Genomic DNA, 17,359 nt, shown 5'->3' with positions numbered 1-17,359 from the left:
TGCCTCCTAGGGCTGTTCCAGACGCTCCCAACAATCCGGTGAACAAAGAGACCAGGAGGGGAGCAATAGCCACCCTTCGGACCCTGGTCAAGGATCATTTAGAACCTGCAGCATGCTGCTGGAACCAGGCGCATCATCAGCTGGGGCAGCTATGAAAGTGAGGAAGCACTGCCCTCTCCATAAGGGCGGCAGCGTGATGTACTCCCTGGTTCCACAGAACAAACCCTCTTCCACCCAGAGGTTTATGTGGAAGTCGTAAGTAAAGAGGGCTTGGGGTCTACTTGTTGCAGGGGGGCCCCCTGACAATCTGCTCCAAATTAGGGAGGCGTCTGAGTCTTTCCCGTATGGTGGATGCAAGGAAGCTGGAGGGATATGTTTTGAGGAAGAATTCTTGGGACAAGAGGAGTGGTGTGGACGCCAGACTTAAATTTGCTGAATTATAAGAGACGGTAGACCTTCTGGCTACACGGACATTGCCTGCGGTGCAGGAGGTTGTGCGCTTTGGGGGATACTGGGCTCGGAGAAAACGTCGAGGAAAAGGTGATATTTATCAGTGTTCTTACACGCACTGAGAGAACTGCAGCGGGAAGAGTTCCAGGTCTCCTTCCGCAGAGGCTCTAGTGACTTGGGATGTGAGATTACATTGAGATGTGGGGAGATTACCTGTGAAGAGACCCGTGTGTGGGATGGACGCTGAATTTTCAAAGCAGATTGGGAAGACGGCACTGGCGTTGAGGTGGAGTCGGTCCAACCGGGCGAGGGTGAGGGTACCACTGGACCAAGGGGTGTTGTTCCTTTTAGTTTCCGTATCCTCCTTCCAGGCTTTGAAGAACAGCCATTCAATGTGAGCGCCGGGGAAAGGACTGGTAGAGGAGATGAAGGGGGTGACAGTGTCATTGGCTCATAGCCACACAGACGTGGGGGCTGGGACGACTGTGCCTAAAGAATCCTTCCCACAGATCCAGCAGTCAGCTAAGATAAAGGCAGCGGCAATTAATGGAACCCACTCGAGGATTCCCTGTGGCAGCCGGCACCATAAGAGTGTGAGATATAGAAATATTAAAGCCCTAGGGGGTCATGGTGTTGTTATGAGACGTTTAAGGGGTGGAGCACTTCTCTGAACTTCTTGAAGAGGAATTGTTGGTCTTCAATAGTCTCACAGTTGTACTTGTCTCCTTCTTTCTGAGGATCGTCTGGAGCTCGCCAGGGCTTTAGACGAGTGTGGTGAATCCAAGCATCTCCTCCTGAAATCTTACCAGCAGAAGGGGTGGAGAGGATCACCGGGCAGGGGTCCTCTCAGGAAGGCTGAAGAGAGGGGGAAAGAGGAGGAAGAGATTGAACTAGAACTGGATGCCCGGGCTCAAATAGAGGTCCTCCTTGTATGCGCTGTGTGGTATTTTCGTTTTCTTGTAGTGCCCTCTGGAATTTGGAAGGAGAAATGACATGTTTGACCTGTTACTTGTCAAATAATATGTCGTTGGTTAGAAAGGGTCTCCATAAAGCGTCTCGGAGGGGCTAAAGCCAGACCAGCCCCGAGGAGTATTCCTCATTCACAGCAAGGCAATAGGCAAGACCCGTATCCAGGGGAGGCTCATCTCTTGAGCAAGCTTTTTTTAGGTGCCTCTTTAGAACCCCATTTGCCCTCTCAACCTTTCCTGAGGACTGGGGTCTCCAGGCACAATGTAGGTGGTACCGAATACCTAGGGCAGCAGAGATGCCCTGTGTGATGGACCATTATCACTCTGAATGCTTTCAAGCAACCCAAATCGGGGAATTTTTTTTTTTTTAATTTTTTAAAATGTTTCTTTATTTTTGAGAGAGAGACAGAGCACGAGTGGGGGAGGGGCCAAGAGAGAGAGGGAGACACGGAATCTGAAGCAGGTTCCAGTCTCTGAGAGGTCAGCACAGAGCCTGATGCGGGGTTTGAACCCACCAACTGAGAGATCATGACCTGAGCCGAAGTCGGACGCTTAACAGGCGCCCCAGATCGGGGAATAATTTCATGTTCAATTGTCTTAATTACTTCCAGGGCCTTTTCCATCTTACTGGGGAAGACCTCAATCCTACTGGTGAAGGTGCCCACCCACACCAGTAGGTACTGTATTCCTGGAGTTTTTGGCAAATACCGGCCAATCCTCCCCCATGAAAGACCCTGTTTGTTGGACTCCTGGAGGAGCCACCTGATGGTGCTTGGGGTTATTTATTTATTTATTTATTTATTTATTTATTTTTTGATATATTTCTCAGGATCCTACCACCTGCTCAACAGTCTAAATTTTTTTTTTATGTTTTTATTTATTTTTGAGACAGAGAGAGACAGAGCATGAGCAGGGGAGGGGCAGAGAGAGAGGGAGACACAGAATCGGAAGCAGGCTCCAGCTCTGAGCTGTCAGCACAGAGCCCGACGCGGGGCTCGAACTCACGGACCGTGAGATCATGACCTGAGATGAAGTCGGACGCTCAACCGACTGAGCCACCCAGGTGCCCCTAGTCTAATTTTATTTCCTGTGAAGAACTTACATGTCCACTGAAGTGTCCCGTCTCTTTCCAGGGTTTTAAGCAGTTTCCATCTGGTAGCGGTGGGCAACAAGATCTTCCCCTGTTCATCCTGTAGCCATCCCGAGGGCAAGAGGGTAAATCGCCAGGACAGGGCTCTCATGGTTTCTTTGTCGCTGTATTGGGGTTTCATGGGTTGTAAGGGGGGTTCCCAAAAGAGAGGAGCTATTTTGTTTTTAGGGGAAACACTATTAGCTGCCTGTTTGGCTGTGGCATCAGTCCTTTTATTTCCCTTTGCAACCTCATCTGGTCCTTTTTGGTGGCCTTTGCAGTGTGTTGGGGGAAGAGACTGAGGTCAGGGGCACCTGGGTGGCTCTGTCCCTTAGCGTTCAACTTCAGCTCAAGTCATGATCTCATGGTTCATGAGTTCAAGCCCCATATTGGGCTCTGTGCTGCCAGTGCAGAGCCTGCTTGGGATCCTCTGTCCCCCTCTCTCTGCCCCTCCCCCGCTTGCACTCTCTCAACACAAACACACACACACACACACCCCGAGATCAGTAAATGACCTATCTCCTGATGGAACTCTATAGGAGTCCCAGTGGCTGTTAGAAAGTTTCTTTCTCTCCAGATGACAGCATGGCCATGAAGGACCAAGTAGGCATACTTAAAGTCTGTACAGATGTTGAACTTTTTACCTTCACTAAAGCTCCAGGGCCCGGGTGAGGGTTATAAACTCCACAAGAGGAGTTTGGAGATGAAAGGTAGAAAATGCGGACCGGGGAGATGAGCCACGCCAGCGTGTCAGAATCGGAAGCAAGTAGCCACCTTCCCCTGTAGTTTGGGAAACCTGTGAGTAGGACCCCTTGGAAGTCTCCCGGATCACTCCTGGGAAGATTTCCGGGGGATCAGTCCTGGGCTTCTCCACTCATTTCCCGAAGGGAGAGGCTGGTCGAGACAAAGAGGAAAATTGAGCGGGATACCCAAACGGGCGGTCAGGGGTCAGGTTCCGCCAGCGCCTTCAGGCGTCCACCAAAGAGTAGTTCGGTCAGGACTCATCAGTTGTTGTTTGCCCTCCCCTAAGTCCCATGCATCGGGAAACTGGGTCTCCAACACATCCACGTTCCCAACTCCGTTTGGGGCGCAGCTGGGAGGAGACCCAGGGAACCTGTCACCCGAGGCTTTGAGAATGGCAACGCCCCATTCGCTCTTAACTGGCTAACAGGTGCCCATAGTTTGAGAGTTCATGTGAGATAGGAAAAGAGGGTGCCGACTGCTCCTTACTTACGGTTAGAAGACGTGGAGATCTCCAAGGAGCCTTCAAAGCTGTAACCGTTTTTTAAAAGCCGGGATTGTGTTCTCAAGAATGGAACCGACCAGCAAGGTTAAGAGCAGCACAGGCACCAGGTTTATGAGGGCGAGGACGAAACAAAGAGACTCTCGCCACCCCGGAGGGGCTCCTTAAGGAGAAAGCCACTAGGGCATCCGAGGGGAGGGCTTCTGTGGGTTACAGTGGCGGGACCTTTTGAGGGGGTGTAACCGTGCAGCTGCTGAACCTGGATAGGGTCCCCGGCGGATTGTCCCAGGAAGTGGGTGTCTCAGACGGTCCTGTCCTTTCTGCCCTCTTGTTGTTATCAAGGAGCCACTTATTCCTAACTTCCCAAGGTCAGGCTGTCTCCTGTCCCAAAAGCAATACAAAATTTCGTGTATTCCCAGATTTTCCCGTCACCCGAGGCTCACAGTTTCCCATTCGGTGGCCCGAGAGCGGGGTTTTGAGCAGGCGAACGCCGCGGGCAACTTCTACTTTCGCGGGTCCTCGGCCGCCGAGAGAAGACCCGAGAGTCACTGGAAGCGCAAGATGGCGACGGCGGCCGCAACATCGGCTTCGGAAGCGGAGGCCGAGCCTAAGGCCGGGCCCACCGCGGAGGGCGAGGAAGATGAGGTTAAGGCGGCTAGGACGAGGAGGAAGGTGTTGTCGCGGGCCGTGGCCGCTGCGACGTACAAGGCCATGGGGCCGGGGTGGGACCAGCAGGAGGAAGGCGTGAGTGAGAGCGATGGGGACGAGGAGTACGCCATGGCTTCCTCCGCGGAGAGCTCCCCCGGGGAGTACGAGTGGGAGTACGACGAAGAGGAGGAGAAGAACCAGCTGGAGATCGAGCGGCTGGAGGAGCAGGTGTGTCCGTGGCTGGGGCGGCGGGCTCCTTCCCTGTGGTTCCCAGGCGCCGGCCCTTCTCCCCGGTGCCCGGCCCCCGGCGGTAATTAAAGCTCCCAAGGCCGCAAAACCGCTATTAATCACCGCAGCTCCCATCGTTTGGGCGCTTCCTGCTTGCCGGGTGCTTTGCGAGTGTCGTCCCCTTGAACTTTCGCAGCGACCTAGTGAAGGAAGTAGTGTTATTCCCCGTTTTCCCGGAGGAGATTGAGGCTCCTCGTGGAGGGAATTATCTTGCTGCAGATTACACTTCTGCAAGTGGCGGCCAGGCCTTGAACTTTGAAACGACTCCAGAGCTCCCACTCTGAACCACCCGTTAAAGTATGGTCTGCAGTAGCAATAAAATGTTATTCATAAGAGAGTGGCTTTTTCTTTCTTTCTTTTTTTTTTTTTTTCCCGGTAGGAATGACCATAATGATGAACTGCAGTACGATAGACAAAGTAACCAGCGGGACGGCGATAATAGAAACGGGAAGGTAGAGGTTTCAGCGGCTGGAGGCTGAGGTCCCAGTTGTAGCCCTTCCATGCTTACGGGTGCCTAGGCAGATTTCTTAACTTGTCTGAGCCTGTGCTTTCTCACCTGCAAATTGGGAGGAACAACTCATGCATCGTGTAGTTGTCATAACAGTAATGAAAGGCCCAGTGCCTGGCACCTAATGGTAACGTGATCCCTAATTTGTAACTTCTGTGTGATCCAGGGTCCCAGCAGGAAATAGGTGGCACACTCGAATTAGGATAATTTGAGAAAAAGACAATAAAGGGGCTAATGTGTTTATAAAAGCGTGAGCTGAGAAACCAGGAGTGAAGGTTCAGTACCTCGGGGCTCCTTAACAGCCGGACCTTGTGACCACCATTAGGCCTGAAGAGATGAGGCGGGAAAACTGTGACCAATTTTCTGAATAGTCGTGTGGAAAGGGCACCCGAGAGCAGGTGAGACACCTTTAGTCAGGGCGCGCAGCTGTAGTTGCCCATCAGGGATTGGGGTGGGGGAAGGAATACCCTGACCTCTCTTCCTCTCTCCAAACATCTGGTGCCTTTGGCTGGCGAACCCTGCTGGAAGCAAGAGAGCCAGAGACCCCATGGATATGGTACACACGGGAGGGCACAGGACAGGGAGGAGAAGGTGGAGTAGAATTGGAAGGGCAAACAGAAATCAAGCACATTCTCATTTTGGTGATGAAGAAACAGGCTCAGTGAAGAGTGAAATGATTTGCTCAAAGTCACTCACAAGGGGATTTGAATTTAACCGGGTTGTCTGCGGCCCCGATGCCACATCTGTATGAAATCAGTGATGGGAAGTTATTAACCTAGGTTACTCAACCTTGTTGGGTGTGAGATTCCTTAGGATGGCCTCTCTGGCAGTGATACTTTTGTTGTGAAATAGTAATGATGTCCGTTGGTATCGCTCATTCCATTCATCATCACATTTGAACGTCAAAGGAACCAGTGGGTGTAGGAAAGCGGTTCCCTGTTCGCTTTTTATAAATAAGCATGCTGGTGTTCGTTCAGTCTTTCGTTTGTTGAGAAAATGCCAGGCTGTGTCCCTGTCCCGATGGAAGTCTGTCCTTCTGATTTCTAGCCTTCAGCTTTTCAGCGAGCCATTAGCTCACTCAGATCTTACTCTTCTGTGAGGCAGGGGAAATAGGATTATTGGTTTTAGCAGAAGGACAGGCTTGGAAGCAGAAAGATTAAATCCTTGATGAGGAGAAGCATCTAGCTAGAGAGGAGGATGGGTCAGAGCAGAGGTGTCCTGGCTACTGGTGTCCCCTCGTTGCCTGCCCCACCTCAGGCCACAGAGGGCGGGATGGAGTTCGGAAGGGGACCACACAGGATGGGATCTGGCAAGTGATGTGAATTGAAGAGCCTCTTAGCTTTATCAGACTCTTTGTCATGGGGTCGAGGGATTGATTTTTCCCATTTTTCCAAACCTTTCTGCCACCTCCTCCTAATCCCATAGCCTCTAGTTCCTGCTGCCACGGAATAACTTCTAGACAGGCCTGTGAAAAACTCAACCTGGTCATATTTGCGAAGTCCAGTGCTCATCCCTGAGTGTAGTTTACGAAAGCTTCAAGTTGTGGTATCTGTGGAACAAAAGCAAGGGTTTCCCGTTATCTGTGTTTGTGCCCCGAGACTAAACGTGGTGCCCTATCGGTTACTCCAACTCGCCGGTCCCTCGGTGGCCCAGGTGGTTTAAACAAGGGGCCAACCTCACGGGGCTGTCGTGGAGCTTAAGTGACCCGCTGCTTCGAAAGTTCGTGGCACATTTGACGCATAGTAGGTGCTGTGCTGAGGCCTGCTCTGTTCTTTCCTTGCCCTCCCCCTGATTGCAGTGGTTGTGTCTCTTGGACCAGGCCTGTTGTTACTTCTCCACCCCTATTCCAGGTTGTGCCTCTAGGGAGTCAGGAAATCAACACATCATTTTCTGCGTTGGCTAAGCCGCCTCTTTCTTTAAAGCATCCTTTGTCGTTAATGAGGCTCTGAGACCAGAATAGACCTGTGTATGTGCTCATTCGTCAGTGCCAAGTGAACTCTGTGGAAATGTCTCTTAAATGCATCCTCAGCATGCATTTCAAACACGTACTTCTGGAACGCCTCTTCATGTATAGTATCTTCGTTGTTTGGGCCTAAAAATCAGAAATTTGGACCAAAGACCACCTTAGAGGCCGTTTCTCTACTTCATTGACTTATTCTTTCTGACCTCCATGTGATATGCAGGTAAGGGACGCTTGTATAGACAGACATTACTCACGATGACTGACAAGGACTGTCCCACTCCTCTTCGTGCTCCAAAACCACTCTCAGACCCAGGTGAGTTGAGAGCGGTGGGTGACAGGGAGAGCTTTTGCCCCTTCTTTAACAAGGAAAGTAGAATTTGCGCAAACTTCTTTAGTTAGTGTCACTTGAGTGCACACTTGACAGTCCATTTTGAAACATCAGCGTGTCATGACAGCCCGCGTGGCAAGCAGAGGTTCACTCCAGCGCCTTCCTGGTACAGAGGAGGAGAGCCAGGGGAGATCAGAACGCTTGGGTCCTGACCTAGTCCAGTCCTTTTTCAGCCCTTCATGTTGGATCTTGGGATGGGCTCCGCTTGTTAAATTTTATATATCACGAGCAGGAGAACATTGCTAAAAGTCTTAGGATTAAAAAAAAAAAAAGTATAGGTCATAGTCTTCCCTGTTATTGAGCCTTTATTGTCCTTTTGCATGTAATTTGATACATGCAGAGCAGTTCACATCTGTAAGTTACAAAGGGTGGTAAGTGACTACTGCTTACCCGGCACGTGGTCGAAGAGTTAGAACTTCAACAGTGTTGTTGCAGGTACCGAGGGGTCTTTCCCCTATTCCATTGCCCTGCCTCTCCTCCCAAAACCCGGGTAACTACTTTCTTGAATCTGCCGTGCTCCCTTTTCCCTTAAAACGTGTAATTTTATTTCCCACGTATGCATGCCTAAGTCATCTGTTGTCCACTTTTGTTCATCGATGAGCTTTTAAAAAATATACCATGCTGTATGTAATCTTTTGGGACTGCTTTCCACTCCGCATCGTGTTTCTAACATTCATCTGTGTTGTTTGTAGCTGCACTTAATTCATTTTGACTACTGTATATTTAGCATAACATTGGGCGAGTATCCCACAATTTATCAGTTCTTCTGGCATTTGGATTGCTTACAGTTTTTTTTCTTTTGTCCTATTACCAACCAGCCACAAGGTACATTGTTACTGTTGAAACATGCTATTATCCACCATGTTTAAGAATTTCTACGGGGCACCTGGGTGGCTCCGTCGGTTAAGTGTCCGACTTCGGCTCAGGTCGTGATCTCACTGTTCGGGAGTTCGAGCCCCATGTCGGGGTCCGTGCTGACAGCTCAGAGCCTGGAGCCTGCTTCGGATTCTGTGTTTCCCTCTCTCTCTCTGCTTTCCCAGCTCGTACTGTCTCTCTCTGCCTCTCAAAAAATGAATAAATGCTAAAAAAAAAAAAATAAAAAAAAGAATTTCTCTGAGTCAGTGTTTTTCAAACCGGGGTCATGGTTATGGGTCATGAATTCATTTTAATGGATGCAATGAGTGCCACTTTGTCATAGGTTTTCTGTCTGTGTGGGTCTGGTGCTGGGTGTTCTCTTTTGTTCTGTTGGTCAGTTTGTCAATCCCGTGTCAATTCCACGGTCTGACTCTGCTGAGACTTGCAACCTGGTGAGACGAGTCCTTCCATGTGTATTTTAATGTATCAGCTAGTATCTAGATTATTGAGTATACCTTCAGAGTGTTAGTTGAATGAAGGAGAGGGAAATATTTATTGCCGAAACGCTGTGGCAGGTGTTGGAAAAGTAGACACTAGTGTTTTTGTATAGACCTAAGGTAACTCCATACCCCAACCTCCTATAAAAGCTTTTTTAGAAAGTTAAATTTTCATTTTGAGCTAGTCGTAGACTTCCCTGCAGTTGTAAGAAATAATACAGAGCTCCTGTGTACCCTTTACCAGTTTCTCCCAGTGGTAATCTTCTTAAAACTACATATGATGTCACTACCCACATGTTGACGTTGACACAGTTGACACAGATCAGTTCTGTCACAACAGGGGTCCTTCTGGTTTTTTTATAGCTGTAGTTCCTGACCTCTGGCCATCACTGTCTGTTCTCTGTTTCTATACTTTTGTCATTTCAGGGATGTTATGTAAATGGAATCATATAGTATGTAATCTTTTTGGATTAGCTTATTCAGCATAAGTCCCTTAAAATTCATCTGAGTGGGGTTCACTTCCTTTTTCTGGCTGAAAAGTATTCCACAGTGTGGGTGCACCATGGTGACTTTAGCCATTCACCATTGAAGGACATCTGGGTTGTTTCCAGTTTGGGCTAATAGGAATAAAGCTGTTAGGAACAGGTTTTGTGTGACCATGGGTTTTATTTCTCTGGAAAAATACCCACGGTGCACTTGCTGGATGATAAAGTAATTGTGTGTTGAATTTTATGAGGAACAGCCCAGCTGTTTTCCAAAGCTGCTGTATACATGTTACCTTCCCAGCAGCAATGTGTGAGTGACCCATTTGGTTTTTTGTTTGTTTCTGTTTTTGCATCTTCTCCAGCATTTGGTGGTGTCGCTGTTTTTTATTTTAGTCACTCTGTTAGGTGTGTAATGTTTCATTGTGGTTTTACCTTACATTTCCCTGATAGTTAATGATCTTGACTGTTCATGTAGACTTACTTGCCATCTGAGTGTCCTCTTTGGATATACGTGTTGGTTTATGTCTTTTACCCATTTTTTAATTGGATTGTTTGTTTTTTACTGTTGAATTTACTTTAAGTTTATTTACATGAGAGAGGGAGAGCACACGTGAGTGGGGAGGGGCAGAGACAGAAGGAGAGAGAGAGAATCCTTAGCAGGCTGTGCCCTGTCAGCACAGAGCCCAACGCAGGGCTTGAACTCACCAACTATGAGATTGTGAACTGAGCCCAAATCAAGAGTCAGATGCTCAACTGACTGAGCCACCCAAGCGCCCCTTTATTGTCGAGTTTAGATCTACATATCTATCTATCTATCTATCTATATATTTTTTTTTAAGTTTATTTATTTATTTTGAGAGAAAGAATGGGGCAGAGAGAGGAGAGAGAATTCCCAAACAGGCTCTGCACTGTCAGCACTGAGCCTGATGCGGGGCTTGAACTCATGAACTATGAGATCGTGACCTGAGCTGAAGTCACGAGTCAGATGCTTAACCAACTGAGCCACCCAGGCATCCCTAGAGTTCTAGCTTTTAGATACTAGTCCTTTATTACATATGTGGTTTGTACTTTTTTTTTTTTTTTTTGAAGTCTATAGCTTGTCTTTGCATCCTCTTGATGGAGTCTTTTATAGAGCAAAAAGTTTAAATTTTAATGCGGGCCAACTTGCTGAGAGTTTTTATTGTAAATGGTTGTTGGATTTTGTCAATTACATTTTCTGTGTCAGTGGATATCATGATTTTTGTTTAGCCTGTTGATTTAGTGGATTACGGTGATTGATTTTCAAAGATTGAACTAGCCTTGCATTCCTGGAACAAATTGTTTAGTCATGGCATATAATTCTTTTTATACATTGAGTTTAGTTGGGTTAAGTGTTCCTCTCCCCACTGCGTTGGCTGTATCCTTAATTTATTGTATTTTCATTTTCATTCAGTAGTGTGTGTTTTTGTTTTCCTCGATACTTCCTCTTTGATCCATGGGTTATTTAGAAGTATATCACTTTGTTTCCAAATGTTTAAAGATTTCCCCATTTTTACTGATTTTTGATTTAATTCTATAGTCATCAGAAAACATACTGTATATGATTTCAGTTTTTTGAAAATTTGTTGAGGTTTGTCTTATGGCCTGTGATTTAGTCTCAGTGAATGTTCCATGGGCCCTTGAGGGAAAAAAAAGGTGTATTCTGTTGCTCTTGGATGGAGTGTTCTATATATGTTGATTAGATCATGTTGGTTGATGATACTGAGTTCTGTGTCCTTGCTGATTATCTGTCCGGTACTACTTTCAGTTGCTGAAGTGGAGAATGTTGAAGTCCCCATTATAACCGTGGTCGTGTCTCTTAGCTCAGTCTTGCTTAATCTGTTTTGAAGGATCTGTTGTTTGTGATCTTCCTGGTGGGTTGATCCTTTTATCATTATGTAATCCCCCCCCCCCCCCCCACCTTTTTGTTTTAAATTTGAGAGAGAGAAAGCATGTGTGAGCTGGTGAGAGGGGCAGAGGTGGGGGGTGGGGAGGGGAGATCTTAAACAGGCTCTGTGCCAAGCTAATGCGCTAACCCACAACCCTGGGATCATGACCTGAGCCCAGATCAAGAGTCATGCACTCCACTGACTGAGCCAGCCAGGTGCCCCTGCAGTGTCCATTTTTATCCTTGGTAATTTTCTCTAAAGTCTGCTTTATGTGATATTAACATAGCCACTTCTGCTTTTTTTGGACTAATGTTTACATGGTATATCTTTTTCCATCCTTTTCCTTTCAGCCTGCCTATGTCCTTGAATTTGAAGTGAGTTTCTTACAAGGGTTGTGTTTTTATCTGCTCTGCATTCTTTGCCTTATTAATTAGTATATTGAGACCATAAACATTAAGATAGGTGTTGATATGTTAGGTCTAATGATATGTTAGGTCAGATGGCCTGGCATTTTATTATTTTGTTTGTTTCCTCTGTTTTTTTTTTTGTATCTTTATTCTTGCCTTCCTGTGAGTTACTTGAACATCTTTTAATATTCCATCTTGATTTATTTGCAGTGATTTTTAGTATACTGCTTTGCATAGTTTCTTGGTGGTTGCCTTGGGTATTACAGTGTATTTAACTTACATGGTATTTGTTCTACCAATGAGTGGAAATCTTTCCCTTTAAGTTCCTTTACCATCCCTACTTTTAAATATCATTGTTTTGGGTATCAGATGGCCTTGAAAGTTTTGTTTCAGTTATCACATACAATTTAGAAAACTCATGGGAAGCACCATTCCTGATACTTGCTCGTATTTCTATACTTTCTGTTCCCTCTCCCTTCCTGGTGCTCCAAGATTTATCATTTTCTTTTGTTATCCTTAAGAGTCAGTCTGCTAGCGGCAAATTCTTTTAGTTTGCTGTGGTCTCAGATGTCTGATAGCTATTTAAGCGATTTTGATTTGTTTTAACTTTGAGTTTGAAAAGTTTCAAGTATAAAAACAAGTCTCTATGTACCTGTCACTCAGCTTCAACAGGTGTTGCCATTCTTGTTCCTCGCAGTAGGGATTTTCATTTCATTTTCATTTCGCAGTAGGTGTTTTTGTTTGTTTAGTAAAAGAGCTCTTAACCTACATACCTGGCATGTGCTAAACCATGTTATGAAGCACCTTTTAAAATCCTTGCAAGAGGGGCACCTGGCTGGCTCAGTTGACTCTTAATCTCGGGGTTGGGAGTTTGAGCCCCATGTTGGGTATAGAGATTACTTAAAAAAAAAATTAAAATAAAGACAGTAAAATCCTTGCAAGAACTTTATGGAGTAGACCTTAGTGGTGTCTCTGTTTTACAGGTGAAACACTGGAGGCTTAGAAGAATTAATAAGTTGCCTAAGGTCACACTTGGTATTTATTTTTTCCTTTCTTTTTTTTTTTAAATTTTTTTTTTTTTAATGTTTATTTATTATTGAGAGACAGAAACAGAGCGTGAGCAGGGGAGGGGCAGAGAGAGAGGGAGACATAGAATCCAAAGCAGGCTCCAGGCTCCAAGCTGTCAGCACAGAGCCCGACATGGGGCTCGAACTCACCAACCATGAGATCATGGCCTGAGCCGAAGTCGGTCGCTTAACCAACTGAGCCACCCAGGTGCCCCTATTTTTTCCTTTCATCAGAACATTCTTGTGTTGCAGAGAGAACCCCACTGCTTTCTGATAGGGACCGTAACAGATTGGGAGAGCTTTGTGTTGATTAGAGAAAGCCTCATTCATTGATTTTTCTTCCTCTTCCTGGGGGTAAATGTTACATTGTTGTTTCCTTGGCTCTCCCAGATGGCCCATGTATTTGGTCTGTAAGCAGACATGTGCCTCCTAACCAGTGGTGAAGAATGCTGAGTGATGACGGCATATTAAATTTCACCTTGTGGCGTTCTCCTTTTAGCTCTCTATCAACGTCTATGACTACAACTGCCACGTGGACCTGATCCGGCTGCTCCGGCTGGAAGGCGAGCTCACCAAAGTGCGGATGGCTCGCCAGAAGATGAGTGAGATCTTTCCTTTGACTGAAGGTAATGCTTCAGCGGTCAGGCTGCTTTGATAAAAACGGAAGTGCAGGATACACATTCGTGTTTCAATGGGAGGTGTGCCTTACAGAACATTTGGAACATAGAAATAAAGTGGAAAGAAGAAAGCCCATCAGCCAGTGTCCGGGATTTCTAGTTTCTCGTCTTGTAGTTTTTTTCGAAACATAGTCGTGATCATGTAATACTGACCCACGTTTCGGATCCTGAGTTGTTTTTTTTTTAATCCTATACCACGATGAAAACTTTTTATGTAATTAAACTTTTCCCGCATCTTTGTGTTTCCCATTCCAGTATTTGTGTATTTAATCCATTCTCTCAGAACTAGATAATTGTAAATGTATTACAATTAAACTTTTATAAACAGTTTTTAAAATTTTATTTATTTATTTTGAGATGGCGTGAGCAGGGGAGGGGCAGAGAGAGAGGGGAGGGAAATCCCAAGCTGACAGCACAGAGCCCGATGTGGGGCTTGAACTCACGAACCGAACCGTGAGATTATGATCTCAGCTGAAATCAAGAGTCTGATGTGTAACCGACTGAGTCACCCAGCCACCCGTTATAAACAGTTTTTAATGTAAATGTTTTATACCTTGTTTGTTACAGGATCGTTGGGCATTTAGGTTATTTATACTTACTTGCTTATTTGAAACATAATTAAACTGTGCATCTTTGTGGTTCAGTCTTCACGAATGTTCGTAACGGATATTTTAGGGAGGAGTTGGAAAACTCTGGTCCCAGATCCAGCTCTCCCTGCCCCGAAAGCATAACTGCCAAGTACGGAAACTGAAATCAGATCGCCGAGGTTCATTCCTGGCTGTACGTCTTACTGCTGGGTGACCTTAAGTGAATTATGTAAACGTTTTAAGACTCAGTTTTCCCAGCAGTAAAATGGGGCTGATAATAGTTTCTGCCTTATAGTACGTGGGTTGGAAGAGGTGTTCTGTGTACAGCACTTAACAGATACCTTAGTGTGTTGTCAATGCTTAGATGCCATTTTTATTAATAATCATTACTGTCACCTACAGAATTTTGACAAAGATTAAATGGGAAATATATGTAAGTACTTTGCAGAGTATAAAATGCCCAATAGGTGTAGGATGTTTCTAATTATTTGATTTGGAAGCATAAACCTTCTATGTGCTTGGTACAGGCTTTAAGAATGGAATTTCTGCGAACTGTACCAGGCTGTATAAGATGGGTGAGATGTTTGTGTGCCCGTGACTGGCAGTAAAGTCCCGGCTTTCGTCCTGCCCTTTGGTGAAGGAGATGGTGACGCAGGAGGTGCTGTTGTCTTGCAGAGCTCTGGCTGGAGTGGCTGCATGACGAGATCAGCATGGCTCTGGACGGCCTGGACAGAGAGCACGTGTACGACCTCTTTGAGAAAGCTGTGAAGGATTACATTTGTAAGTTCCCCGTGCGCTTCTTCGAGGCGTCTGCAGCGTCACCCAGCGGCGGCCTCTCCTGCCCTGGACCGTACTGTGAGGTGTCACTGCTCAGGAAGGAGAGCGTTAGTCTAGCAGTTAGAAGGATTGGAGTTTGCTCATCGTTCTCATCGTCTGTGGTTGTCATTTGAGGATATTTGGTTTTCAAATTCAAGTGGAAGAAATATTTCTAGCAAGATAATGGATATAGTTACACCTAGCACTTTTCTGGCGGGGAGAACTTACGTGGTATTTCCAGATGACTTTTACACATTGAATGGGTTGTTTGGATTGTTTTGGACAGAATGTTTTATTTATTTACTTATTTATTGTTTATTTATTAAAATCGTTTTTTAAGGTTTATTTACTTGTGAGAGAGAGAGAGAGAGAGAGAGAGAGGGTGTGCACTCGCGCACGAGTCGGGAAGGGGTAGAGAGAGAGAGGGAGACACAGAAACCAAAGCAGGCTCCAGGCTCTGAGCTGTCGGCACAGAGCCCGACGTGGGGCTCGAACTCAGGAATGGCAAGCTCATGACCTAGGCTGAAGTCAAATGCTTAACCGACTACGCCACCCAGGTGCCCCCATTTTTTTTATTTTTTACGTTTTTATTTTGAGAGAGAGAGAGAGTGCGTGTGCATGAGAGAGAGAACCCCAGTGGGAGCAGAGGCAGGATCCCAAGTTGGCTCCATGCTGACAGCGCAGAGCCTGATGCGGGGCTTGAACTCATGAACTGTGAGATCGTGACCAGAGCCAAAATCAAGTCACCCAACTGACCGAGCCACCCAGGCGCCCCCACCTTTCCCTCTTTCAAATTAAACATCTTTCTTCCATGTGTGATTTTCCCCACTTCCCGCCGTGGGCATCTCCCCTTGTGAGAAGCGTGGGTGTCTGGACTGTAGGCTGCCCTGAGGGAGAGGACCTTTCACGTACCTTTTTACCAGCCAAAAAGAATTGATCGATTTTCAGTTTTTATAATCTGGATACTGAAAATTACAGGTGTTTGGGGAATATGAAATTATACCACATGCACTTCTAGAAGCTATACTTGTGTCTCTGTTCTGATGCTGCCCCTGTGGCTTCTTAGAATCTCTTGACAGCTCTTAAGGCATGATGGTCCCATGTTTTCTGATGATCCTGTTACCCCTTTGTTAAGGTCTCAGAGTCGTCCTGAACAGCACCGGCTCTTTTTCTCCAGGGATCTTTTGTCTCTGCCCAGACTGTGATGTTTTTAGGTCCTTTATGGTTTGTAGTCATTCCGGCTGTCCGGCCTCCACTGCCACTTAGTGCTGAAGTCAGCGTGCCTTCCTTTTCCCAACTGCTTCAGGGCTGCTGGGGGTCAGGAAGCTGGATAACTGTGCTTCTTAGATTATGTCTGTCTCTCTGTCTCTCTCTCTTTTTTTTAATGTTTTATTTATTTTTGAGAGAGAGCAAGGGGGCGAGAGGCCGAGAGGGGAGAACAGAGGATCTGAAGGGGGCTCGGTGCTAACAGCAGCGAGCCGGATGTGGGGCTCGAACTCACGAACTGTGAGATCATTACCTGAGCCGAAGTGGGACCCCCCCACCGACTGAGCCACCCAGGTGCCCCAGATTATGTGTCTCAAAGTAGTTTTGAATGGGGACCCACAGGGCTTTTTTGTTGTTTTCAGGAGCTTTAGAACGTGGAAGTTGTGTCACATGTTTTGTGAGTGTTCACAAACCACTATGAAGCCACTTTGGTCTGCTTCCTAGTTTTTAATTGTGTTTTGCACATTTGAAGATGCATGTACTCCGATTTCAGACCATCTGGGAGGCGTTCAGTGCGCCAGTAACAGAGTATGCCTGTGGCCCTTTGGCTCTGTGATGATTTTGAAAATCGGGTTCCTTGGTCTTTGGAGAAGGCCTCGTGCAGGGGCTTCATGCCCTGCTTTGGAACCTGGAGTCCAGTGACTCATTATTTGCTTCTCGTAATTATTGTGGACCCTGTACCCTTGGGTTTTCTGAGTTTAGAATACTACTCATAATTTTTACACCTTTTTAGATTGTTTAAATATTGGGAAGAGTTGTGAGGTAATCTATTGAAAATTCCCTTCTCTTCCCTTCTCTTCAGAGGATGAGCTGTTTCATAGACCATCTGTAGACATGACTCAACCATCACCAAGGGTTTCTGCTCCAAGAGCTGCTCTTTTCCTTTTTTTTTTTTTTAAGATTTTATTATTTATTTATATATATATATTTTAACGTTTATTTATTTTTGAGACAGAGAGAGACAGAGCATGAACGGTGGAGGGTCAGAGAGAGAGGGAGACACAGAACCTGAAACAGGCTCCAGGCTCTGAGCCATCAGCACAGAGCCCGACGCGGGGCTGGAACTCACGGACCATGAGATCATGACCTGAGCCGAAGTCGGACGCTCAACCGACTGAGCCCCCCAGGCGCCCCAAGATTTTATTTTTTAAAGTGATCTCTACACCCCACGTGGGGCTCAAACTCATAACCCCAGAATCAAGAGTCACAT

The 17,359-nt window shown here is 46.3% G+C and overlaps 1 protein-coding gene and 1 long non-coding RNA gene across 2 annotated transcripts in view; one reads left to right on the top strand and one right to left on the bottom strand.

Annotated features, from left to right (window-relative positions):
- Positions 1-529: 529 nt before the first annotated feature.
- LOC109277499 (uncharacterized) lies at positions 530-4,214 on the bottom strand. The gene is made up of 2 exons (XR_002085172.2): positions 3,782-4,214; positions 530-1,419 (listed from the first exon to the last, which is right to left on the bottom strand). It is a non-coding gene; the product is annotated as an uncharacterized LOC109277499 (long non-coding RNA).
- A 100-nt stretch (positions 4,215-4,314) lies between these two features.
- Positions 4,315-17,359, top strand: part of SART3 (spliceosome associated factor 3, U4/U6 recycling protein) — a 36,437-nt gene continuing 23,392 nt past the window's right edge. The window contains 3 exon segments of the mRNA XM_019467225.2: positions 4,315-4,666; positions 13,303-13,429; positions 14,743-14,847. Of these exon segments, the coding sequence (XP_019322770.2) occupies positions 4,352-4,666; positions 13,303-13,429; positions 14,743-14,847 (547 nt within the window). The 5' untranslated portion in view covers positions 4,315-4,351.

Source organism: Panthera pardus, unplaced genomic scaffold (genome assembly GCF_024362965.1).
Source record: "Panthera pardus isolate Hobbes unplaced genomic scaffold, ASM2436296v1 HiC_scaffold_15, whole genome shotgun sequence".
In the NCBI taxonomy this organism is placed as follows: Eukaryota; Metazoa; Chordata; class Mammalia; order Carnivora; family Felidae; genus Panthera; species Panthera pardus.
The sequence above is the reverse complement of the archived record's forward strand: the minus strand, read 5'-3'. Positions and strand labels throughout refer to the sequence as shown.